This window comes from Drosophila hydei, unplaced genomic scaffold, assembly GCF_003285905.1.
Source record: "Drosophila hydei strain 15085-1641.00,03,60 unplaced genomic scaffold, DhydRS2 tig00008135-arrow-pilon, whole genome shotgun sequence".
Classification (NCBI taxonomy): domain Eukaryota; kingdom Metazoa; phylum Arthropoda; class Insecta; order Diptera; family Drosophilidae; genus Drosophila; species Drosophila hydei.
The window spans coordinates 719,325-747,188 of NW_022045844.1; the positions used below are offsets into that span (position 1 = coordinate 719,325).

General features: G+C 43.9%; 1 protein-coding gene across 1 annotated transcript in view; it reads left to right on the top strand.

Annotated features, from left to right (window-relative positions):
- LOC111598697 (kin of IRRE-like protein 2) overlaps positions 1-20,862 on the top strand; it is a 37,111-nt gene extending 16,249 nt beyond the window's left edge. Inside the window, exons 2-6 of the mRNA XM_023314063.2 lie at positions 11,592-11,812; positions 14,915-15,125; positions 15,743-15,870; positions 19,423-19,624; positions 20,717-20,862. Of these exons, the coding sequence (XP_023169831.2) occupies positions 11,592-11,812; positions 14,915-15,125; positions 15,743-15,870; positions 19,423-19,624; positions 20,717-20,862 (908 nt within the window). The remainder of the gene's footprint in view (positions 1-11,591; positions 11,813-14,914; positions 15,126-15,742; positions 15,871-19,422; positions 19,625-20,716) is intronic.
- The last annotated feature ends 7,002 nt before the right edge of the window (positions 20,863-27,864 follow it).

The window sequence follows — 27,864 nt, forward strand, 5'->3', positions numbered from 1 at the left end:
CTATATACCCCGTCGCATGCTGAGCAGCAGGGCATATGGTTAAAGAAAGTTGGAGCGTGGCAGTTACCGCGACACTGGCAAGAACATTGAGGTTGATTCGCTCTGTGCTGGCAATTACAGAAATTAGCTTTCGTTTTTAATTTATTATCGCCATTGTGCGTGCCCCTAATGGGGCGACAAGAGACAGTCGACAGTCGACAGTCGGCAGTCGAGAGTCGACGCTTGCCAGCGCCTGCCCCTGGCTTGTGGCTGGTGGTTGCTAGAGTCTTGTTGATGCCATTGCTAAGACAAATGCCTGGGCTGCTGTCGAGTCAAATTAATGTGCATATAACTTACGCTTTAACTGAGCTGAAACGGAGGGCAGGTGTTGGGGCTGGGGATAGCCATAATGTTTGCAGCGCTTGTTTGAGAGGTTCATGCATTTTAAAGTTTTACAACGATGGCATTCTTGGCTACTGCCTGCACCCATATGGCATATGCAATGAAGTGTGCATATGCTCAAACATTCATGATGATTTACCAGCACACTCACACACTTGCACACTCACACACACTCAGTTGGCTGTGCCCATGCATATGCATACAAAAAATTGGCCAGCCTTTTGGGCCAAGTAGCCGCTGGTGCATGCAATGCAATGGCCAAAGATTTATTTACTCAGTATGCAAATAGCAACATAATTGAAACAAAAAGGCTCTGAGGCCACGCCCCATGGCAAGAGAACGCTATAAAAAAGTGTTGCCTACCTTTTGGGGCAGGCATTGCCAGCGGGAGCCTTGACAGAGCTGTCAAGTTATTTATTAATGGTCTGCGGTGCAAAACAATTAATAAAGAGCGCTTAGGAAATGGGCATGGTCGCGTTGCCAGTTGTAATATTTCGACATTTTTTTAAATTTTGGGCGGGGCATGCCACAGTTGATGATGTTGGGGCGCTGCAGCGTGCAGTTGTGGCAACCATTTATAAAAGGCGCTTTGCTAGGTGCTGCTTTGGCTGCATGTTGGTTGTTGCATTTGCTAACCGTAAACTGCGCATTAGTGTGATTGCATAACATTTGCACACATGCACACACACTGAGAGGGAGTGAGGGAGAGCGATAGAGAGACACACGCGAGCTGCTCGTAAGCAGCCAGAAAACCCTTAAACCAAAAGCGAACCGAAACCAAAATCCTTATGTATGTTCAGCTGCTGCGGCTACGTGCTGTATCCAGTATCCAGCATCCAGCTGCACACTACTGCGCACTTGGATCCCTTTCGAAAAGTTTGCACAGTTGCAGCAGCAGCACCCACAAATTTGCAGCAACCGGCTCACAGTTGTTGATAATTTAAGTCGGAAATTTCAAGGAAGCAGCTCGCACGTAAATGTTAAAACAAGAGATATGTGGACATACACCTACACACGTGAAACTACACATAAAGCCACACATCGACAACAGTAAATTGCAATTACAACAAGTGCAATGCAACATGCAACAGCAACAACATCAGGCACTGCAACTGTAATCAAAGTAACACAAAAAGTGCTGCTCACAAAAAAAGTGTGGAATGCAATTATGGCTAGAAGACAATTGGGCTGGATGGTTGCTAGCACAAGCCCAAACAGCAAATAAAAGCATATACAGTCAGTCGCTGAAGTTTACGTACAGACGGAGCCAAAAGCAAACTTTGCTCGGCTGTTAAACAAACCGAAAATGAAATCATTGTCAATTCATAAAACCCAACAAAAATGTTACAAATTGCATTTACATATGCTGCAACAGCACACACACACACACGCACAGGAATACACACATACACAGCTGCTGTCGGTCATTACGTTGCCCATTATGCTTCATTTGTAGAGGCGCCGCTTGACACACATACCAGCTGGGCTGTTGGGACGGGGCGTGGCTGGGCAGCTGTAGGTGCCAGACTGATGGTGGCTAAGCCCCAGCAAGCATGTCGTTCATTTAAGATGACAGCAACAGCTAGCCCAATGGGCCAGGCCCAATCCAGTTGCGGTCAAGTGTGTGTGCAAACATATGGCAGCCACTGTACGAATGCTAGCCGAATGGCATTTGCTTTAGGGCTGTCTCTGCCTGACCTTGTTTTTATGCTCGAACGTAATTGACATTTATTAATTGGAAAACAATAATTTTGGTCTCTGCTGGCGCCAAAAACTGGCAGCTGCCAAGTGAACCTACAAAATGTGTGCGTGTGTGTGCGTGTTGCATGCCACTCGCTTGTTGCTGAATGATTTATGAGAAGCTAGCTGGGCTGCAAGTGCTTGCTGTTTATGCGGGCGGCGATTAAAAGCCGACAACAGCAGACGGTCGTCGCTGAAAAGTTTTGCTAGCTGTGCGCTTGCTGCCCATTAAAAGCTGTCAAATTTTAATGTTTAACAGGGCAGGCTCAAAGTGCCAGCCAAAAACCAACACGAACAACAGCATAATCAGCCGCAGCCGCCTGTTCCGGGCACCTGTCAGACCTGTGGACAGGTAGGCAGACAGCACTCTATCTATCTAGCCGCGCCCCGACAGAACGTTAAGAGCACATAGTTTGCCCGAGCCTAAGGCGTCAGCCCTAGTAGTGGGAGTTGGGCGTTTTAAAATAGTTGCCCTGTGTCCTTGGCCAGCTCGGGCCAACGGGGCGTATGTGTAACGGAATCCCAACACGCGATAAATTCATTAAAGAGCTCGCATAGCAACTGAAATCTGGCTGACATGTCTCGCGGGCAACGTAAAATACCCGAGTGCTTGCACACACGCACGCACACACACAGGCACACACAGAGACACACGCACGGAGGAGCACACACAAAAAGGCATTGCATACTTTCGGGCACGTTTATAGATTAACACATTTTTACTGCTGAATGTACTAATAAGGCAAGCATTTCCACTTTGAGTTGCCCCCAGGAGGCATATAGCCGCACTCGCTATCTCTCTCACATGCACACACACACACATACGTGCGAGTCTGTGTTTGTTGTATACTTTCAAAATTTATAACGCCAAGTAACAATGGGGACTTTCAGCTGGCAGCAGGCAGCAGCACTGGCCAGGTGTAGAAAAAATGTTAACAAGAGCAAATAACGCGAAAATATTTCATACACTACGCTGCGCAGCACAGCACAGTCCATCCGAACCCAAGCACCGGCCCAACCTGGAGCCAGCTCTTACACAGCCAGCCAGCCAGCAAGCCAGCCAGTTAAATGGCAAAGCTTCTGGGAATTCTGGCAGTCGTGCCTGCTACTGCGCAGTTGTTGTGATTTCAAGTCTGGCCGTCGAGCGCCGGTTGTGCACACACTCAGGCCCAACAAGCAGTCTACACACACATACTGGCCAGGTGGCTACGTGCCTGGCACACGGTACGAGATCGCGGCAGCTGCCCCTGCAGCCTGCTAGCTGCAGCTGTTACCCTTCAGTGGCGACGACCACGCCAGCGAGTCGTATCTGATTCGACAGGGGCAGCACAAATAGTAAATAATCCAAGTCGACTTGTAATTACCTCTGCATGCTGCACATTTATTTTTCTTTTTGTATGCTTTAACTGTTTTCATTTTCCCGTCGTTCTTTTGATTAAATTGCTCTTTAAATATTTTCTTAGCTTGTTGCTTCCATTTGCTCAAGCCCAACCGAACCTAAACAATGGCGTGAAAAACTTGTGTAGTTAGATATGATGTTATAGTAAATGCATTTTTTTTTAATTTATTAAATATGTGCCAGCAAAATATATTCATTAAAAATTCTTTTGAAACAATGTCGATAAAATATTAAGCAAACACAATTGAGCTTATAAATATATAAAAAATATACTAAATTGGGACTAAAAATGTATTAAAAATAAAAAATAAACAAGAACAAAAAATTCAAATTTTATGACAGCAAATGAATTAAATTTAAAAAACTAATAAAAAATAATAATAAAAAAAAAGAAGCAAATGAATTAAATTTAAAAAACTAATAAAAAAGTCATAATAATCATAAAAATCATAAAAACAGAGATAGACATATATAAAAATCTCCTTGGAAATGAAACGAATTATTTAACTATACAAATTACAAAAAAAAATTAATATAAACAGCATAGAAAAATAAGTTGAAATAACATAATTAAAAATTATTTTAATGTAGACAACAATGCAAAAAACATGCATAATTTTTATAAGATTGATAAATCACATATTCATATATACCTTTAATGACTGTGGAAATAATTGAAAATATGAAATTGAAAATAACGACTTATATAAATTATTTGCAACCATTAAGCTGCACATTTGCAATCCATTTGACTGAAAGAGCACGCTGTAAAATGTTAATGTTAATGTTAATAAACGCATTTTCGCGCTCAACCAAAGGGAGGACAACTGAAAAAAAGGGAATATAAATAAATAAATGTGAGAACTATAAATTGAAATTTGAAGCAAAAAAAGTGTTTGTGGAAGCAGCAGCAGCTCAGCAAAGTGTTTATTAATGCATTGATGCACGCATAAAAATCTGAATTTAATTCAATCGATTTGTATTCTCGAGGCTCACAGGCTGCGATAATACTGGAATACAAATAGCAAATTGCATGCTGCCACGCTGGCAACTTAAGCTAACGGCAACAAATGCGACGAGTCGTTGGCAGGAGCAGCGCAGCCTTTCGTCCCACACAACGAAATTGTCTGATGAATTTGCTCAATTCAAAACGTGACTGACGCAATGATTGTACACGTTACAGCTCCGACTCAGACTTGAAGTGGAAGCCATAACTAAGTGGCACTATGTAAGTGAATAGCAGAGACCAACGACATCTGCCGACAGACAGATATATATATATGTATATATATGTATTTGTGTGTTTGAGGGTGCACAGAACTCGTTCACTTAGACAAACACATGAGCCAAGCTAGCACACACGAGTAGTTGGCACTTTTAAGTCATTTGCTCAATTCGTACTCAATTCGAAATGCGACCATCAAGTCGAATGGCCACTCAATCAAACTAGAAAAAAGAATCAGCTGAAGCAGCTGATGTAGCTCCACATCGAGACAAGGATTAGCTCAACTGGAGCCCTGCTGGCTCGGCACTTCGCTTAAGTTTGTGGAGGCAGCACGCGTACAGCAAACATTTCTGACTGTATTCTTTAAAACAACGCGACCACACTGCATATGATAGAGGGTACAGGCAGGTGATTATGTTTGCCATGCCAAATGGGGTGTGCCCAACTAGTGGGCGTGCAGCTTATGACATATTATAGCTTAAAAGATTAAAGCAGTTATGTGTGTAGAAAGGTTAACATTGCGTTAGGCCAATATGTTTGGTGTACAGCATTCTCACTTTACAGGGTATATGCAAGCCAAATCAACGGATTTATTGAAAGCAGAAACTTATATCCACTATACATGAGGGTTACTACTGCTTAAAGGGTATAGCCAAGTCTATGCCAACCGACGGCGTGAGCACCTCTTAAAGTGCAAGCCAGTCACATCGGCGCTGATTGCACGTTTTGCGGATTTGCCAGCGAATTCGTGACAGACAAAGTGAAGCTTTTGCTAAGCCATTACACGCCTCGTGTCGCGTCGCAAAAAAAATTATCAAAAAAAGGGAAAAGAAAATAAATAAAAAATTTGTTTTTTTTTCCTTTCAAACTCCATTTGAAGCAGACGTCAAATCGTTGACGCGAAAAGCGCGACATGTGCGAAATCTTTTTTCGTTTTTGTTCAGTTTGCTGCAGATCGATTTTATTTTTCGTCTGTGGGCTTAGGCGGGGCACAGGCCTAGTTCTGAATGTGCAAGCGTTTGCCATATTGTAAATTATTTAAAAATGATTTATTGTAAGTTTGTTTACACTTTGCCATGCGGTTGCATTTGGCAGCAGCTGTGTGCCGTTGTAAATATTTCATAGCTCGCTCGCTCGCTCGCTCGCTTGCAAGCAGCAAAGAGCAAAAAACCAGAGCACAAATTCTATTGTGTTTTCATTTGAATTTAATATTTTATATTGCTCTGAAGCCCACAGGAGCAGCAGCAAGCAGACGGGCAGCGGCACAGCTGAGAGATGCCCTATAAACCGACTCGATTTTGACAATACATAAACAACTACGGGAATGTAATTTAATGCACTGTTATTTGGCTTATAAGTTATTGCAGTTATATACCCGCTATGGCCGCTCTTTGCAGGGTATGAGAGCAACAACTGCAAAAGCTATATCAGGAATTGCAATCGCAATCGCCATTAAGTTTGCCTTCTGCGGTTTGCAGCAGCTGTAAATACGTAAGTGTATGTATGTGTGTGTGATTGTTTTTGAGTGTTGTGACATGTCACTTGCATGGCCTGCAATTAAAAGTTTAACTATAAATGCCTACAATGCGGTTTTGACTGTTTGCCAACAAGATGTTGTCGTTGTCATAGATTGCTGCTGCTCTTGTTGTTGTTGTTGCTATGATTGATTAAGTTTAATAAATAATACAAGACCACACGACACCTGGCAATCAAAGAGGCAGCTAACAAGAAGACAACTTTAAAGTATATTTATATGCTGTGCAGTTGGCTACTTTTCGGGGTCACGTCTCTGGGCCAACCGATAGACATCAATTGTCAGTTGAAATGACCGAAACCCAAGTTGGAATTTATGTGTCACATGCGTAGCAAATTGTATTTGCCAAAATCATTGCCACAACTATAAATTTAACTTTTCAGGCCGAAATGCCGATCTGCCTGCTGGACCCAAATATTAACGCACGCAATTAAAATTCGACAGCATCGACAAAAAAAAAACCCGAGTGCCAAGTGACATTTTGAAACGCCATTTCTGACCCTTTTCCAAGCGATTGAATTGAATCCTGTTTGCCGAGCACAAAATAAAAGGAAAAACATAATAATGTAGAGAGTGGAAAATGCGTGCCGGAAAATGGCAGCAGTCTGAGTGAAATACAAAGTGCGTGCTGTGGATTGCTATTCTAGTAGCCATTGGGGGCCCTGGGATTACAGCTTGTGATTGGAAAATCTATGATGATCATTAATAAAAACAAGTGGACATTGTCGAAAATGCCGAACAATAACCGAAAAGACCAAATGCCTGCACTAATCAGGCTATCACGTTGGCAAATTCAAATGCAGATGCTGCTTATTATCATTCTGTGCTTGAGACTGTCTGCTGAGACTGAAACCTGGTCCTGTATGGTTGCCCGGCATCTTATGCATTATACGCACCACTTCAGTCTTTGTAAATATTATTTTAATATCTTGTCAGCCAACCAGATACCCCGCAAACGCCCTCATTCCCATACACACACTCACACAGGCATGCCCAGTAAGTTAGCTTACTTCGAGACATGAATGCTTTGACTTGTTGTTGGCTCTTGGCTGGTTTCTTGCTGTTTTCATTCCGTTCCAAACTTTGTGCAACAAGCAATGCTTCATTATAAGCTTCAGCGGTAAGGCCAGAGGTGATAAGCCCTGCCAGATGCAGGCAGTCAGCCAGCCAGCCAGCCAGGCAGCCTTTCTACCCAGTCAGCCATCCAAGCAGTCAAAACCAGGCAACTTCTTGTAGAGTAAACTTAATTTTATGTTTTCAGCTTTCACAGCCTCGCACAACACTTATACACACATATACACATGGCACTTGCTTGTACTTTGTATGAAATTTTACGAATATTTCATATATGAGTCGTGTGTATGTGTGTGATGTTGCCTTGCCTGTTGTTCTTGTCTTGTCGTGTCGCATCGTATCGCATGTTTTGTCAGCCGAAGTGGCTATGCAAAGACAAACAAACTAAAACAACAACAGCAGCATGAAGAAGACCAACAACAGCAACAAAGGCATTGCGCAAAAATGTTGTCAATCAACGTTACGGATAACAAGTTACACAAAGACTAGGGACTAAAGACAAAGACTAAAATTCAGCTGAATGCCATAAAGCTTTCAACTCAAAGGGTTTCAAATGCCATACGTAAATCCATGCCAATATTCTTAAATTCTTAGTAAAGTTCATATAGGTATTTGCAAACTTTTTTAATAACATATCAACTGTGTCTTACTTTAAATACTAGGCTAGAAATTTCTGAAGTTGGCACACAATACAAAACTATAAACTCTTTGATACGTCAACTTCATGCTTTTATGTGCATAAATTCAAATTCGAAAGCAAACAAATTTCTAAGAATTTTAATGGAGAGTCAAAAGAATTGATTTCATGCTGAATGCAGATTCGACTTATTTTAGAAATTAATCATGCGAGCAGTTGATGCACATTCCGATTGAAATGATTTAATGAAGGACATTAAAATTAATCAACGCTGAGTTGTGAATAAAACAAATATGACAGCTGTGCAGTCAACCCGAACAGAACCAACCGCCACACACCTCCACACACACAAACACACGCACACATTCTCACACACATGTCACAGTAGCCACATTTCAATTTTCGCCGTGTGCCATGTAATTTGCTTGGATAATTTATATGCACGCCGCGCGTATAGAAGATGCTCCCACAACAGGTTCATGCAGAGGTTCGGCTTCAGTAGCACGCCTCGAGTGCGAAATGAAATAAATTTTGCAGCATCATTTAAGCTTAATTAAGACGGCAGCCGCAGCCGGCGAAAGGCAGCATCGTTCGCTGAATGAGGGCGTAGAATGTTGGCAACAAAAGCCGCGCAATGCATTGCGCAGCACATAAATAAATAAGTAACTGAGTGGTTGAGTGGTTAAGTGGTTGCCAGCAGCGGCAGCCACCGACGTCGACGCGTCGTTGTCGATGTCGGTGTCGCTGCCGACGTCAACGCCAAGGTGCCGACTGCGTGCCACATGCATACGCCAGTGGCAATCAGCGCGCTGTCCAGTTTAGCTTCAATGACAGCCCATCGAGCAACACTGCGAGCATTTCGCTGTACATTGGAATTTCGAGGCAACTCATGTTGCCACGCATAAAACTACTTAGACAATGTCAAAAGGCATCATTATTCATGCTAGCAAGCACAGCACTGGCACAGCACCAGCAGCACATGTACGAGCCCTGCACGATTCTCTAGTCTCCATTCTCCGCCAGGCCAAGCCAAGCCAATTCCAATCAGAATAGCGCTCGTCATGTTGCATTAGTAGGAAATTAATGGCACGAGGTCTAGGCACGAACCCTTCACATGGCTCAATATCAGCTCAACTACTGACGCCTTATGTTGATTTTTAATTACCCACACACACACTTACATCCAGATGCAGACATAAGATATGAAAAGCCAATGAAGTGTGTTGAAATTGACTACAAATTCAATGCCATAAAACACCCCCATAAGAAGGCAATTAGTAGGCACGAAATTCATTGAGCTCTGGGTTCAAAGTGTTACACATTACGCATGATTTCAGTGAAACAGGATCAAATTCCACAAAATTAACCAAGTTGCTTGTGGCAAGAAAACTAAGTGACTGCCTTCGAAATACCCTTTGATAAAAAGTCAATGAATCTTAAGACATTTTCTGCGTGGAGCTCCAGCAAACTTGTTTGGAAATTTAATGCTGTTATCATATACATAAATAAGCCTCATACTCTGCAGGGTATACAAAATACGCCAAAAATATAGGCATGAAAATTACAAAAGTTTTCTTAATTGCTCCACGCAGTCGTTACGTCCTATCCCGCCGCGTTGTCCTCTCAAATTAAACGCAAGTATGCAAAGTCATTGTATGAAAAGGCTGACTGCCTGCCGGCCTGCCTGCCTGCCCGCTTGCCCACCCATTCATTCCGGCAGCCCGCCAGCCAGGCAAGCAGCCAGTCAGTCAGTGGGCGTGCACGGCCTGCGTAATGATTAAGCAAACACTCAATCACCCCTTCCCAAACAGCACATTCAATGCCATTCCACACACACTTTCTCACACAGGCCTGAAATGAAGCACATTCAGCTGGGGCAATTGAATTTTTTTTGCCAGCGCATATTGCCCACAGCTCGACTGCTTGGCTTTAAAGCTGTTGCATGCCTGCCTGGGAGATTTTATGAAATATGTAGCATACTTTTACGGGCAGCGAAAAAAACTCAGCTGCAGTTTTATTAAGAGTGAATGCAATATTTACAGAAAATTTGTGCAGTTTTCTGTGCCATGGATTTTAAGCGTATTAAGCTTAAGCGTCTATCGTATGTATGCCACGCCCATCTGCCTGCCATATAGGCGGCAATCCATGCATACAAATACGCGTCATATGCTGGAAACCTTTTGTTTAATGAAGCCGAAGTTGAGGGCGACCATAGATGTCTCTCTGTATATATAAGGCTCTATTTGTGCGTATGTGTGTGACTGAAGGCGTGCATGTGGAAAAACAGTTTTCGAATGAATGCAAGTTTTAATCCTTGAAATATGATTTGAGTGCAAATATTTTGCATAACCATGAGCTCGACTCTTCCATATAGACACACACACACACATACACCCCGACGCAGTCACTTGCGGTTTGCCTACATGGGTGTAGCGTGTGAGTGTGTGTGTGTTTGGATTTTGCCTGCCTCGTGATGTAAGCAGTGACACAATTTCGTTTTTCTTGTGCGTGTGTGTCCGTGTGTGCACTTGTACTTGCCAACCGCAAACACTTCACTCGCTTGAAGGCTGCCCTCCGTGCATAGGCCAGCCGAGCAGCTCTCTGCTCTGACTTCCCCTTCCGCTGCCCACTGTGGCGCATATCCCATTTTCATTCCCTGTGCGTTCATTTTTGCAGCTGCTTGCGGTTTTGAAATGCATTTGCCCTGGCATTCGCTGATGCCCTTTCACTGGTTCAGTGGTTCAGTGGCTCAGTGGTTCATTTCTAAATTGAAACTAAAGAGTTGCCAGTGGCTACCATTGTGGCCACTTGTACACCGTCCGACCACTACTTCAACAGCCGGCGGCCAGCGGGCTTAATGAACAAAGTTTCACTCTGTCACTCTCTCTAAGCCGATGACAAAAGTCAAGCTGCAACCTGACGGGGCTGACGAGTGCTGTCAAGATATAAAGTGTGAGCCCATGCAGGGTCTCTGACATTTTGATTTTTTGTCTGAATTTTTACCTGATGAGTATTTCTTATGAATTTTTTTCTGTCGCTCGCTGTAAACAAATGTTGCACGCTGAAAAGCTGCTGCCACAACTTTGTTTTGCCGTTTTTTCTCCACTTTTGTCAACGAGTTTTTAATATTTGGTGACGAGCGGCGTGAAAACACCTCACTCGGACTTGCAAATAGCACGAAACCAGAGGAGAAAACCAGGCATTTGTAAATAGAGACATTTGATATTTCCGAAACTTGTCTCTCCCGAAGTTAAAGGTAAATTCCGAAATGCTTCGCAAAAATGTTTTATGTAGCGAACAAAACAAATTGAATAAAGTCCATTTATGTGGGTTTCTATAGTATTTTTCGATATCAGCATCGACATCTGCATTTAAAATAAAAATCCCGAACTGTCAAATGAATTATTTAAAAGTTGGCTTTAGGGCGTATGCGTGATATTTGTTTGAATATTTAAAAATGTTACGAAACAAAGCTCTTAATACCTTTACTGTACGCAAAAAGAAAACTTAATCAATTTCTAATTAGTAACTGGAAATTCAGTTAGTTTCCACTATGAAAAATATTAATTGAATTTGATTTTGCCCTGGTACTTCGTTGCAGATATGACAAATGGCGGCGTGCATGGACCCATCGAGGGCTACAACTCGTTAGATGAGATGGCAACAACGCCGTCAGGACTGGCCACAATTCCCACTGCCGCCTACACTCATCCCAAATGGATGGAGCCATATTTTGATCCCTCGACGCCCCGCAATGTCACCGCCCTCATGGGCAAATCCGCGTATCTCAGTTGCCGTGTGCGCAATTTGGCCAACAAAACAGTGAGTGCAAACAACTAACAGCTAGCAGCAGAGAGAGGGCCAAAACTTTTTGCCTGTTCGTGACGATCCGTTCAGCCTTTAAAGTTTTTTGACATTACGCATCCCTCTCGACGGCTGCCACGCCCACCAACTGTTTGGTTATTCTCAGCTTGACTGTTTTTGTTACTGTTGACTTCGTTGATTTGCCAACCTGGTCGGCAGACGCGTTGCCAAAATGTAATTCCCCTAGCATGACTGCGAAATTTTTAATTAGTTACACGCCCAGCCCACATTTTTTTTATGTTCGTATTGTCTGCGACGTGCTGTGCTGCGCGGGGATGCACGATAGGACCTTTTCTTGATGGCGGCCTTCGTCCTAAGTCCTAAGTCCGTATTAAGTTGTTTTCTTTTTAGAAATTTAGAAATTGTTTCATTCAGCGCTGCTGTAAGCTACAGACTGTTATTGCAATTGTTTCCTTTGTTTATCTGCTTTAATTGCGCCCTGCCACGTTGTGTCATCTATTTAAGAGACAGCCTGCCAAGCTGTAGCTCCCAGGACAACCTGCCAAGCTGCCGCCTGTTGGGAGACTTGTTCTGCCCTCTCAGAGGGACTCGAAGTGGGCATTGATCGACTGAGACTGTAAGCTACACTGTTAAAAAAATATGTGAGACTGAAAATAATCAGTAAGATTGAATATAATATACAGGCCTTGACAGGATAAACTGGAGCAGTCCATAGATATACCATAATAAGCCACCTCAACACCGACTTTCATGAATTTCAGTGTATTAGTACCTGAGTCATTTGCTTAACAGAATATATAACATTTTTTTTTATTTAATTAGTACAACGTATGTTTCTTCTGCTGAATGTATATTTGGGGACGCGTGTAAATATTAAATGAAATGAAATGTCTGACTGTCAGGGATCTGCCGTCTGTGCGTGACAATTTTTTATCGGCCCCTCTCTGAACTTTTTTAATATGCGTAACAGACAAGTTTATGAATAATTAGGCAACGAAAGTGTTGCGCAGTGCGATTAATCACTGGAGTCCCCCAATGAGCAGCACGTGCCCGCTGCCCGGGGTGCACAGCGTGGCGGAGACGCGGCAGGGAAGGGCGAGTTGGTGCGGGGCTTGGTTAGAAACAAGTGCTTGCCTAAAAGATTCGAACGCTCATTAACAAACAATGCGTCGCACGCGGTGGTAAGGCAAACAAACAGGGCTTCAAATGCCAAACACCAACAAACTTTTAGCACACGCGCCGAACTACCAAGCACTTGACATAAATGCGCCAACGGCAGGAAGAGGCAACAGCAAAAGCAGGAGCTATAGCAGCAGTAGCAGCAGCAGCAGCAGCAGCAGAAGTTTGTGGCATCAGAAGGACTTGCAGCATGCAGCAACTTTTAATTTCTTGGCAACACACAAAAGCGTCGAGTGGAAGTTGCCACACGTCAGCGACTAACTGCTGTGGGCGGGTGGCCCTTTTTGCTGGCCACGCCCTCATGCCACCACGCCCCACTCCACGCTGTCCTCCCGTGCCACAAAACACTTGCAATTGCATTTAAGCGCGAAATTATTTAAACAATTTCGTGAAAATTGCACTCGCCGCACGCGTCAACAGCACTTGGCGCAGTCCGAGCCGAGAAAACCAAACAACAAACCGAAACGAGCTCAGCAGAACATGTGCTATGGGTGTGTTTTGATGGGTGTGTGTGTGTGTACTTAAAGGGGCAGTGGCATGTGTATGTGTGTATTGCACTAGAGGCATTGCTGCTAATATGCCGGAGACTGGGCATAGGAACAAAGGGGAACCGCGTGCATTGGGACACTGTCAGGCGATGCGTGCTTTGTTGCTGTTGCTGTTGCTGTTGCTGTTGTTGTTGATAGAGCACAGCGTGCACTTGTTAATTACACTTTAATTTGTTGCGTAAAATGTTTGTTTAATGGCAGCCCCTTGTCGACATGTTTTTCACACTTTTATACACTCATTGCGGTCCACATGCGTCGCACAAAGCTGCCGAACCGTCAGCCCGCCAAGTGGCTCTGGCTTGTTCGATGTGTGTGGGGTCCGCCATTGTTTAGTGTGCAACAACATTTCGTATAATTAAACGCACGCACCAAAATGTGCCACGCCCCATAAAGTGAATGGCTGTGTGGGGGTCTGCAGGCAACATTTTGTAAGTTTTTGAAGCACGGCAACTGGCAACTGCGATAATTTTGCATTTGCATTTGACTTAATAAGTTGTGCATATCAAGCGTCAGACAGAGACACAAGTACACACAGAGGGAGGGAGAGTAACAGATAATGCGAGATAGAGAGAGACAGAAAGACTGCAATGCTGTTTAGCATTAAGCTTACAAAGTTGTATCTCAGCGCTGCAACTACTTAAAAAGTTTGTTATAATTAAGCAAAAGCTAAAAACAACTCAAAACTCACCAGCAGCAAAAGACCCAAAAAAGCAACTGCTGTTCCAAACGCACTCTCAACATGCCCATGCCCAGATTTATCAAGGATTACGACACGGCCATAAACTTGCCGTAGCCAAACAACAGCAGCAACAACAACAACAATCTCATGTGCGTACGTATACATCACGTTGCGTATACGTCATGTGCGCCATCAACTTGGATGAGATACGCGTCCATTAACAATGCGAGAATTTGCAATGGCTGCTGATTAATCGCTGAAGGACATCCAGCCAACTCACACACACACTCAGAAAGAAAAGGAAATTGAGGAACCCTTGTGAAACCCTTACGCATTTCATTCGATTTTGATTGCACTGCGACAGCAATTCGTTTTTCAATTGCTGCATTTTTAATGCCAGTTTTTACCTCTGGCCATAAACAAAAAGATTTTGGATTGTTATACCCAGCTTTTAGTCAAGTTGTTAGAACGGGGTATGTTGATTATAGAAGTGGTTGAATGGAGAAGCATTAGGCTACGTCCACTTAAAATTTAATCAAGTAAATCATCTCTTTTCAACTATCGCAGCTTTATTTCCTTTTAACTATAGAGCGTTTCCCCTTTCGAATCGTCCACACTTTGATATCGTGTACTTCATTTGATTGACATTTCGTGCAATACCTTTGTTTGCTTGATTTTCGTTTTTTCGTGCAGGTATCCTGGATACGGCATCGGGACATACACATATTGACAGTGGGCTCCTATACGTACACGTCCGATCAGAGGTTTCAGGCCACACATCATCAGGACACCGACGACTGGACGCTGCAGATAAAATGGGCCCAGAAGCGAGATGCGGGCATGTACGAGTGCCAGATATCAACACAGCCCGTTCGCAGTTATTTTGTACGTCTAAATGTTGTCGGTGAGTACGAATGGGTAGTCATACGAGTATGAGCATGAACATGAGTCTGAGTATGTGGATACAACTGCCCGCTCCTACAAAGCGATTACGTTTGAGTTGGTGAGCATCAGGAGGCATTGGCATCGACAGCGGCGCTGCCTCTGGCTCTCGCTTTGGCTTCATGAAATAAAAAAATCAACCATTTGTCGCAAATAACAAAGCCAAAGGACACTCGCGCCACGAAGGCAAGCAAAAAAGTTGTTGAGCAAATAAATTACATACAGCAAACGAGTGAGCAACACGCACAGTCCAAACGAAGAGACGAAGACGACGATGAGCATAAGGATGAGGGCAATGTCGAGTAGCAGGGCGATGGAACGTCGAGGACTTGGTTTTTATACGACAATAATTTCATTTTATCTTGTAGTTTATTATTCTACAGTGTCAGCCAGGCTTGCAGACCTCGAGCCTCCTACCTATGCGACCAGCCAGTCAGCTTTGGCCGTGTCTGACTCGTTTTAACAGCGTTTTTTCTCCAAGCATTACTTTTTCTTATACCTCCCCGCTCTATACACTTCTCCTTTTCGTTTCTTTTCGGTGACTCGTCTGCGTTTTTCATTGGTGTTTCCTGTTGACAGTGCCAACGGCGACCATACTTGGCGGACCTGACCTTCATGTTGATAAAGGCAGCACCATAAATCTCACTTGCACTGTGAAGTTCAGCCCCGAGCCGCCGGCCTACATATTCTGGTACCATCACGAGGAGGTAATTAAACTTTATTGTTACAATTGTAGCGAAAATTTGGTTTCTTCTTCTTTTTCCTTTCTATTATTATCTTTTTCTGTTTTATGTGTCATTTTGACAGTCGGCTTGTCCGACAGTTAAACTAGTTGCTAAAACAAATTAAATATTCTTAATGAGATTCATTTTTAATTAGTTATTTTCAAGCATTTACTTACAATATCAGTTGGGCTTTATCGATGAGTTCGCTGTTTCTGATTTCATCTGTGCAACGCGTCAGCACTGAGGCCTTCCCGAACTGAAGTTTCAATCAAAGAAGTTGTCGTTTCACCGCATCTGCAGTGCATGGCGAGCCGATGACATAATTTAAAGTGACAGTCGTTGATATTTAATGTGTAAATGAACACAGTTGCATGTGGCAAGTGGAAAAAGTGGGTCAATGGGGCTTCAGTGCACGCACGGAATATACTTGGCGCAACACAAATATCAGCTGAACATGAAAACAACAGCATGGTGATCCAGGTGGTTACATTGTCCTGCAATAAGCTGGGCGCTCTTCGTCCCGTTGGCCGACAATTAGTTGCGTTAGTTGCAAGCGATTTAAGCAGCATAAACAGCCTGGCTAATTGCGCGGCATTAAAAGCGCTTAAAGCGCTCCAGGACCAGGGTCAACAGTGAAAGGGACAGAGAGAGAGAGCAAGAGAGAGAGGGATAGAGAGTCCTAGACGTAGTCGTTATAGTTCCCAGCTAATTGCAATGCAAATGCCAAGCAAAACAGCGACGAAAAACGGAGTAAAAAAAGGAAATGTGACTTGGGCCAAAGGCAAAGAGAAGGCGCATTTGCTGGCAACGTGTTAAAAAGTGCACAAATCCTGCTGCCAACTACTGTTGCTGCCGCTGCTGCTGCTGCCGCTGACTCTGCCGCCGTCTCTGCTACTGCTGAGTTCTGGCTAGCACTTGTACTTCTGGAATTTTCTAATTAAAATCCTAGCAGAGCCACGCGCCACAATTGTGTGCCTCTGGCAGGTGGCCTTACAAGTATGTATGTGTGGAGTGGTATGTGTGTGTGTGTGTTGGGTGTGTGTGTAGCCACAACCTTAGCACAAGTCGAGCGTCCTTGCCCATGCTGCACACGGATTATTTACGATCCATGCAAATTTGCTGTTAATTAGTTTAATGGATGGATAAACTTAGTTGATGCACTTGCTCCTGCCAAGCGCTGCGCTTAAATGTATGCAACACTTTTTTTGTTAGCGCACATCCGCTTGCTAATTGTAATTAACGTGTTACATATTTCCTCTCTCAGTGCTGGCTCGCCTGACTCTCGCTTCCTCTGCTTTGCATGCGTTTCCGCATTGGCTTCTGGCATATGTCCGTCCGACACGAGGGTCGCCCATAAAGCTGTAGCGAATTATGAGTGGACATAAGATATTTAGGAGTACTTAACCCTGAAACTGAGTCCAGCTTAAGCTGTAACTTCTCAAGCTGCCCTCGCTAACAACAGTTGTAATATGCATAGCGCTTAAGTGTGCGGCCGGCAAAAGTTTCGTGAGCTGTTGGGTAGACTTAGCCAGCTATTAGCTGACTGTCAGCCGCGGCTTCAGTTCAGCTGCACGCCTGCGACAGGCAGCTGCTAGCGGTTCTGCTGTTCTGACAGCGTGACAGACTTTTATGTACATTTAACTGCTTTGGTTTTTTGCTATGCTCGATTATTGTGTTGGCAAGTGCCACATAAATCGGATATATGCGCATTTTTAGTATGTTTCTTTTATGTTATTTGATTCTGTGTGTGTTCCAAACAGCTGCAGTTGTCCGATGGGGTAGTAAAATTGTAAATTTTTGATGCAGCCGCTCCTGTAGCAAAATTTTATTCCAATTCTCATAGCCGGTAAATGTGGGGATGTCAGTTTGCCATTTGGCATTTACCAGTCTGTCAGCTCTGTCTGCCTGTCTGCCTGTCTGTATGTCTGACAGTCTGCCTGTCACAATAAGCCGTCGCTTTCATTAACCAATTTGCGAGCAACAATAACAACAAAAGCAACTACAACTACATACATTATAATACAAATACGAAATTTATGCTGATAGCGACGACAGCAATGGACTATAATGGCAACCAGACTTTCGTTAGTTCCCACCCTCCACCTCCCTCATCTACTCCCTGCCCCAATTCGCCGCTGATAGGCAAACTTTTTACTTGCTTGTGCAAAAGTTGTTAAGCCAAAGTTTCGGGCATTGTCATTGTTTTTTTATATGTCTATCCGCATTTTCATACCTACAGCTATATGCCGTATGCCTTGACTGTGGCTATAGAAACAGCTGCATGGACGTTTGCCTATCGTCATCATTATCAGCGACGCCAACTTTTCTTTCATTTTTCATATTATTGCAAATGCCGTCGATTAGTTGAGATTAGACAGCAAATTATGCGCCAGTTCCCCGCGTCCACTATGCTATACCTCCCTGACCCGCCCTTCTCCTCATGCAGAGGACACATACAGCTGCTCATTTCCTCTGGCTCTGTGTTGGCTCCATTTTCTTGTCGCTGTCAACGACATGATGTGTTAATGTCAGCTACTTGCTCCGCTCATTGCCGTCAGTCCTCTATCTACCCTCGCTCTCTTTTTCTCTCCATCTGTCCTTGCTCTCTGAACTTGCCCTGTATATCGGAATTGGTATTGGTATTGGTAAATTATTCTGGTATTTGTTTTTGTCAGCGCTTTGAGCATCTGCTCCGTTTTGTGACTCAATATGCATCTGGATTTGGCTGCTGTTAGTAGCACTCGGCAGTCGACATTTGACTTTTGCCCTGCTATTTACCCCCTACGCCCTAATCGATAATGAAGTTGACTTTGATGGCGGTGGCCTCTCGCACAGAATGTCATCGTCATAATGAGCCATCGCTTGCTCTAAGTCCAAGTGAGCCCGAAGCAGACTCTCGCCCACTTGATTAGCATAATTTTTGTAGCTAACTATAAGTGGCGCCCACGCTGTCTTGCGTCTACTCACATCTCTCTTTCTATCTCTCTCCCTGGGGAACTAAGGATCCTTTGATATAAGCTCCGTTAAGTCAACTTTAATCATGCGCGCGACTATCAAATTCCAATTAAAATCGCAATTTTAAACGCATTTTCGGCTGATAGACAGCAGAAACGAGGGTAGAGGGTGGCGGTACATTACTGAAAAGTAAACAAGACTCGCTGACATGTCGCTGATTTGTAATGTCAGTCAAGCGCAGCTGTTGCTACGCTCCACACACAGTCGACTGCCCCTCCACACCGCCTCCACCCAATGCTGTCACACGCATTTGAAAATTACAAAAAAAAAATGCGAAATTCAAGCATACGTTAAAAACCATATTTACGGAAAAAATCCGAAGTGAACGGCACTCGCTTATTATTATATGCCGGCAGCCCATCTCTCCATCAGCATAAAAAAATACATTTGCTGCTCCTCATCCATTGTTCTCACATTATGTTTGTTTTCTCAGAGCGGGCTCCACCTACTCTGCTTTCTGTTTGAGCCTACACTCACTCACTAACCGGGCCTTTTGGCGTAATGCTCTTCCATTTGCAGGTCATTAATTATGATTCATCAAGAGGCGGCGTGTCGGTAATTACCGAAAAGGGCGATGTGACAACCTCATTTCTGCTCATACAGAATGCAGATCTGGCCGATTCCGGCAAATACTCATGCGCCCCCTCCAATGCAGATGTTGCCAGCGTGCGTGTGCATGTTCTAAATGGTAAGTACCTACCGACACTACCAGACTACCAGAGTAGCAGTGCAGCTCACACACACACTAACACGCGCCCACACACAGACGCACGCACTCACACAGATTTTAACACTAATGTATGTACGTGCAGCCACTGTCTGTGCGCTGTGTAAAAAGTGTTGCATGCATCTAGGCGCCGCTCGTAACAGCACAACAAAGGCGTGCTGAGCTGTGCTGTGTGTTGTTGCGTTAGTGCTGCAGTGATTGATTACCTCAGCACATATAATGATTGCAGAAACAAGATTGGACCTATATGGAAAAAGTATCAAAGCAAAGTCTCTGAAATTATTATTTCGTATATTTGTTTGTTTCTACATATTTTTTGTGTCTGTCAATTAGAGGGTATTTTGCAGCACAGACTGAAATACTTAAAAAGGTTACATTAAGTACCAAAGTAGCAGCGAAGGCAGCTGTAGCCATGTTGCATGCCTCTGTCGCTGATGTTTTTGGCATTTTAGCAAATTTGTGCGCAATATCCAATGGTGCCGAGGCACATGACTAAGAGGAAAGCGGCCCAGAGTGGACATGTGCCACGGGCAATGGCGTACATATCCATGACAGCACAGCGGCAACCGCAACGGTGGGTCATTTTATGAAGTCACAATTGCGTGCGACGGTGTTGCATGCACTTGTCATGTGATTGACGTTGCCGCGAGCTAAGTGGCAAGTCGTGCCAAGCGTCAGGCTTCAAATGGCAATTGAAATGGCCAAAGACAATAGATACAAATCAGCTTAAGGCAGATTGGGCGGATGTGAATGCTGTTGTTGCTGCGGCACACAACTGCCACAAAACACGACTTCCGCTTTCAATTTGGCACAGTTCCGACATCTTGTGGCCGCTAGCTGGGCATTGCGCCGCAAATCTATAAATTCTGCAAGACGCCTGTTCAATTCGTTTGATTTCCACCCGGACTGGCAGCAAAGAACTGCAGCACATGAATGGGCAGTAGCAGCAAGCGAAGCAACCTAGAAATGGGGCAGCCATATTTCGGAATCGTTGCTTGATGTTGCCCCAGGCGCCAGTTGTTGCTTGTTTTTGGGCACAAATGAAACACATAATCGCATCAATTATGAGCAAATTAATTAGCACAGTGCGGTTAATTGGTGAGGACGACGACGCCGAACAAGAAGACGAAGACGAAGACGAGCAACAGCCACAAGCCAGCCAAATGAGTGGCACGGCTGATGGCGTAGTGGCCATTTGGGGCAAGAACGTATACGGATGCGAGCGACGTTAACAAATTGCAATCGGGACCTGGGATGGCTGGGAAGGAATTGTTGCAATTTGCCAGTATAATCGCTGTCGATTGGCGTGGATTTGACACAGTTAAAATAAATTACGTAATTGTGAAAGGAAAGCAACAACAACAACAGCAGCATCGAGTGCAACCACACAACAATACAATGCCAGTGACAGCACACAGAATGGCATGCAATTTAAGCCGGTGCACACAGCTGGCAATGGGATTGGGCCTGAGGTTAGAGTCTCGTTGCCCTCCATGGCTGGCCCCGGTCTGCTCAGCTGGCACGTTTTTCAATCATGCTAACGGCGCCTGGGTGACCAAAGCCCGCCTCGTCCTCAGCCCCCAGCCTGGCTGCCCGCAGGCCGCAAATGGACCGCAAATGGCAGCGTGCGGAAATCCATGCTGCAGCTATTGTAAACGTTTGCCAGCCATTATGCATGAGTGCATAGAAATACGTAGTGTCACACTTATACCACACCCAGCCCACTCGCTCAGCTATTCGCTTGCAGGTGCAGCTGGGCGGTAACAAAATAATGAAGTGGCTGGCAATGCAAACGACCCACAGGCCACACTCTCCCAATCGCAAATACCACACAAAAATCCAATTCTCTAAGTTTTTGCACTGCATCGAAATGAAAATACTCTGTACAGGCCGTAAGCTGAAATTGAAATTAAGTTTACAGGTGGCAAAAGGCAAAGATGTGGCTATCTAGAATTTTATTTATAAGTAATATTAAAGTAGCTAATATATATAAATGTATTATCTACTCCCACATTTCACTTAAATTTTTAAGAATATAAAAGAATTATTTGAAAAACTTTTTCCTACAAGTAGCTAAAACAATTTAAAGTGTGTAAGCCGCTTAATTTGTTTCTATGTTTAAGCCAGCTTAATCAAAAATGTTTAGCTTAAAGATTTTTATTTTTTTTTCATATTAATATATTTAGAGCCAAGACTTTTCATATCAAAAGTAATAATAATATTCTATTCAAATATGCAAATTTTGTGTGCCAAACGTGCGATGTTATCTATTGTTGCTGCTGCTGTTGATGTCGTTGTTGCTGCTGTTGCTGTCCTCTTGATTGACACCACAACCAATGGCATTTCATGGCTAAGTCGATGACTAACAACAGCAAAATCAGGCTAACCCTCAAAAGCTGGTCTACAGCAGTGGGAGATGTCTGTGTGTGTGGGTGTATGGGTTTTTGGGCAACAATGTGGCTGCGATTGCTGACAGCCACTACAATTCACGCGTTAATGGCATCAGCAGCAACAGCAACAACATGAGGCAGCAGAAGAACGAGCCCAACAAGGGCAACCCACAAGTTGTGACAGGCAAACAAAACGGAGCCTTCTCTTTGACCAGTGTGCAACGTGGACGTGGCCCAACTTGTTAGCCATCACTAACACACACACACACATACAGACCCCTACGCACATGCCGTTCATGTCACTACGCAGTTGGCATAACAAACTGCAACAGATAGAGAGACAGGGAGAGAGAGACAGCGAGCGAGCAACGAGCAGCGAGCGTTATGGTATTTTTGGGGCCGTGTGGCATGCTACACGCTTATTGCCTCACGAAGTTATGCGTAGCGCTCGCATGGAGTGGAGCGTATTGAACCGTTGACACAAAGCCAATGTATGCAAGCGTATCAATAGTATGGAAATGGCCAACTGACAACCCATCTACGTCACTCTCTCTCTCTCTCCCTCTCTTTCTTTGTGGCTCTTAACAGTCTATCTCTTCTTACTGCCTCTTTCGCTTGTTGGTATGTCTGGCCAAGCCAAGTTCGCCTGCAGCTGTTTCATTTGCAGTCAATCTGCGTGTAGACCTTTGCTGTTTGAATTCAAATGCTGCTCGTGAAACGCAAAGTCACTTGTAGGTTCGTACACTGTGCTACACGCGCGCATTTTTTTCACTGTAGATCAACTCTGGCTGAGTTTCATGTGAATTTTTAAATAACTGTCCCAGGCTCTGCTAAATATTTGCAGATTAAACTTCTGTTTTGTGGCATATTTTCATTTCTTTTTTCCTTGTTCACTTCGTTATTCCCAGAATTTGATTTATTATAGGTTATTTCAAAAAGTTCTTGGAAGTATTAATCTGTTTTTACATCATATGGAAATAATTTGTTCCTAGTAATTTCTAATGGATTTTTAAACACAATTTGAAAACTTTTCCCCTGCATTATATGAAAATTATTTGCATTTGTTGTTTGTTTTGCAAATCCTATGCAAATAAATTCACAACTAGTCCAAAATGGGTTTAAATGAAGCTGGAGCCACAAGCAGAAAACATCGACGTTTTAATGAAGCATGAAATAACCAAAAAGTTTTTGTGCGCAATTGAAATGCATGATTAAATGGAATTTCTAACCACTGTGCGTTGGTCGGGCCACCTGGAAAGCTAGCAAGCGAAGCACACAACAACAGGTGAGGGCGTATGCGGGCAATCGACTGTTGAATTCAGCTAGCGCTTGCTTTCACCTGCTTAAATCGCTGTGACGGCTCTTCAATTTGGCTTAAAATTGAGCATAATGAAAACTTGCAGCACGCTGCTTGCTGCTTGCTGTTTGCTGATTGCTGTTTGCTGCCTGCTGCCTGCCCCTTCCTGTTGGCATAGTGCGTGCTCCATTCAATTAATGTCCTTGCTATTTTAGTAGTTTGGCGCATGTGGCAGCTGTTGCGGTTATTTGTAAGCTGGGATCCTTGGACGATTTCATATTGATATTTGTGTGACAGGGCATAAGGTCTTTGCCGGGGCGTAGTTTACACTTGAGAAATCAAACGAAAGCCCCTGACCGAATACATATAACATACGATGGCAATCAGACCCAGAACAAATGTCCTGCCAGCTGCCGCTGCTGTTGCTGCTGCTGCCAGCAACAACAAAAGTTCAACTTTCGATTTATTTTTGTCAGTTTGAAATTCCTTGGCTATTTGTGTAGCGCTTTTGTTGTCGCACAGCGTTTCCTGTGTCCTGGCTTAACTGCCACTCCAGCTACTACTGCAGCACCTGCAATAAGACCAAGGGCTCGCCACGCTCATCAAATGCCAAATGCCAAGGAGCCATCGGAGCTGCAAAGCCTTGACCTGCCTACTAAGACAACGGACTCACGGCAAGCAGCAGCAGCAACAGCAGCAGTCAGTCCAGTTCTCATGGTTCAGTGCACGTATCGAAGTCACTCGCTGCTACACTTGAGCCACACGGCCACACACACAAATCCTTTGGCCAACTTTAGCTCAGCTTGCAACCTTGTCTCTCTGTGTATGGGTGCCTGTGTGGGGATTAGCTTTGTATTTTGTCACAGGAAATTACATTTCGCCTTAAGGATGCCAGAGCGCAAAAATTTCGCTTCATTGTTTGCGCCTGTGTGTGTATGTGGGTGTATGTAGGAGGTCGCAGTCCGAAATAAGGTGCATGTCCTGTGCGACGCTTAAGGATTGCGACTGCGACTGCTATAACTACGACTACGACTCCGACTACGGCTATGGCTACGGCTACGACTATGTTGTCGTTCTATCTAATCGTGTGTACGTGTACAAATGTCGTTGTGTGAGCTCAGGTTCGTTCCGCTCCACTCCGATTTCGACCTAACTGGCCAACATCCTTTTACCTGCAGCAAACGTAACTTTGGCTCCATTAGTATTTACACTACAACTTCCAGTTGGCATACATACATGCACAGGTAATAAACACAAGCACACACACACACGCGCGCACATATACAATTTCTACACTTCCTGTGTGTGTCTCAGTGTCAGCTCACGTGGTTACATCTCCTGGGCCAAATAACGGCATGTTCCTGCTAGCTGATCTAGAGACAACTAAACTTCGTTCAGCACTTAGCTCCAGCCAGAACATCAGAGCCGCATTGCGTTGTCTGCGTGCATATTTAAATGAGTGTGATGGCTCCGTGTTGATAGACCAACTCACTAATACACTGCCCGAGAGCAGTTGCATTTTAATTCAGATATTTGCCAACTGATAGCTGAGCAAATTGGCACAGGCTAAGGATAAGAATCAAGTTAACGGAGTATGCGGACTGTGAAATGAGAGTAAGTCCATTTTAATTACTGTCCTCCATTGGAATTTCGAATGGCAAACGAAATACGATGGCACAAAGTGTACTTTAAAATTCCATTGAGTTATTAATTAATTATGACAAATCGACGTACAGTGAAGGAGTGCGCTGGAGAACGGTCTTATGTGTACAAGTAGGGGAATATTTAAGGGTGGAAATGGACTTGGGGCAAAGTATTGAGGAATTTAAAGCATTTAATTCAAACCAAATTATTTGGTGAATCAATCTGCGACTCTTTCCCTTTAATCATAATGTGTTTTGCATATACTAAAATCTTAGTCTCATCTTCTCTTCTATTAACTTATAGTAAAGAGTAGACAGCATGTTTTCTTTGAGTGTATCATGCACTGCTGAAGCTCTGACTAAAAACTTTAGCCATAAGTTATGATGACTTATCCGTGAGCGCCTATGCCTCAGTCAAGCTCTCTAGGCTGCCGCCTCTCTGCCTTGCTGTTCATATGAAGGCAATCCTAGGAGATTGCCGTCTAACTTAATTCGGGCCATGTTCAACGAGCCACTGAAAGCCGCAGCTAGTCTAACAAACTCCTTCATAGCACACGCACGCTTGCACACACACAGCCACACACACACACACACGCACTCACGCACACACTGGCATAAATCCGCAGCTAATAATATACGGCTTTTGTTTATTAGATTCATACATTTTGCAGGCAGTTGTGTGAAGCGTGCGTGCAGTGCGGGCAGTGGTGTGGCACTCATTATGTTTGCTTTTATGGCCGCACTGCGTGCTCCAATGGGGCACCCAGCACCTTCTAGCTGCACAGCAGCCAGGCCCCTTTTAGGGCCAGCTTCTGGCTGAAGTGATTTTAATAAAATTGGCAAAGCGTGTAGGTAGGTAGGTAAAAACCACTTGGCTAATACAAAGGCATGGCAGATGGGTGACGGGTGGCGAACGGTTCATGGACTGTGGCAAATGGCATGTAAATCCTGACCAGAAATCGCTGCCGTTGGCACATTTTTTCGGTCTATGACGAAATCGAGCACAAATTGCATGATTTATAAATAAATAAAATAAATTGCTTAATTTACTGATAAATTACTTCAGCACATACACACACAAGTCGGAGTGTGTTTGTGTTTGGGTGACAAACACACACACATATACACACACACAACTTATTAAACACATACCTTGTTTGTATGTGTTGTGGTTGGCTCCTTTGGCTTTTTACTTTGGCACTTTTTGTGAGATTAATTTTGGCTCCTGGGCAGGTCCTAGCAGAACAGCAGCCGAACATACAGAGAGGCACAACCACACACACAGACACACACACACACAAATATGTATGGGAATGTATAAACTACGTCTACTTAAACTACAAACAAGCAGCTCCATGGCTGGGCAGGGACATGCATACACCTGGCCACAGCCGGCACTGACCTTATTCTGGCCAACTTCCTGCTGGACGTCGCATTGTAGAGCCAGAGCCAGTCAAACAGCCCGCACTGCCAACCAGGCTTGTATATTTACAAAAGATTTATGCCAAAAGCTAATTTCATGGAAAAACGTATTGTTCTAGCCAGTTAGCGTATGTGTGTGTGTGTGTGGCTGTGTGTGTGAATGTGGGTGTGGACGACTGTGTGTGTTCGTGTTTTTAGGTCGAACAAAGGCATTTTGCTATTTAACTAAAAACAGTCTGTCCGCTGTGAGACTTGACTCGAATCTAATTATTTATGTTAATCGCTCTCTAAAGACGTTCAATATATCAAATTTGCACAGATTTATTATGTGCAGCTAGATACAATATAAAATTTATCTACTCTATATATGTACGCAGGTGTGCATATGTATTTGCGTGTGTATGCAAAATAAATTTACGGTCGGTTGCCTAATTATTGTAATCCCCATATTATGCACCACAATCAGGGATTACTTTCGAAGTGGTTCATTAAAATTGATTATAATAAACTGTGCGTGCCATGGATAAGTTGCTATTCATAAGGTTAAATTATTAAAATATACATTTCAGTCTAATCAATTGGCACGTTAAGCGGATCATTAAAGAGCTGCAGTCGCCTAGAGCTCAAACATTGTGATTGGGCACGACTGAACCCGCTGTGACTGGCTAACAAACTAATCGAAAGCCAGTAGGTCACTGCATGGCAACCACTGCTACCAACAACAATAAAGCAAAGCAAAGCAAAGCGCTTGCAATTTGCCATAGCTAATCTCAAAGGATATAAGCTCTAAAGCAGCTCTCCGGCTGGCACCCTGCCTCCCGCTACTCCCCTTCCTCTCCCTCCCACTCGTTTTTCCCTTAGCCAATCTCGCTCTTGCTCACTTGTTACAATCAACTCCCTCTATAAGTTTGAATTTTCAATTGAAATCTGCTTTTAATATACCCAACTGTGTGCACTTACGGGCGTGTTACATATCCAAATGCGTGTGTATGAGTGTGCCGCCCATCCGTAAGCGTATGTGTCACAGCCATATGACCCCAAGCTGATAGCTCAGGACAACACAATTCAAAAGTATACACAGGTGAACTCATTCCGGTACGGACAAAGCGGATATCAAAATTTAATTAAAAATTTCATTTTTGCAATTTTTGTCTCACGAACTGTCGATGCCTGAGTCCGAACGGACTCGATACCTCTGCATTTTCAGTATTGGCAGCATTAAGCAGAGGCTCACCCTCATTTCTATGCACTCGAATTTCAGTTGCAGCGGTTTGATGCGGGACGGTGCGGTGCGGTGGTGAAGGCAGGTGGCTAAAACTCAATTATGACAACTCATAGCATCAGCCAGCACACTAAAATGCCAAAAATTCAATTTTCTTCGGTTCGGCTTGCTCGCCAATGCGATAGATCGCGCCGCCCACGCCCTCTCTGCGCACTTCCTCCCGTTTCCAACGAGCATTTTGTCATTTCCAAATTTGTCAC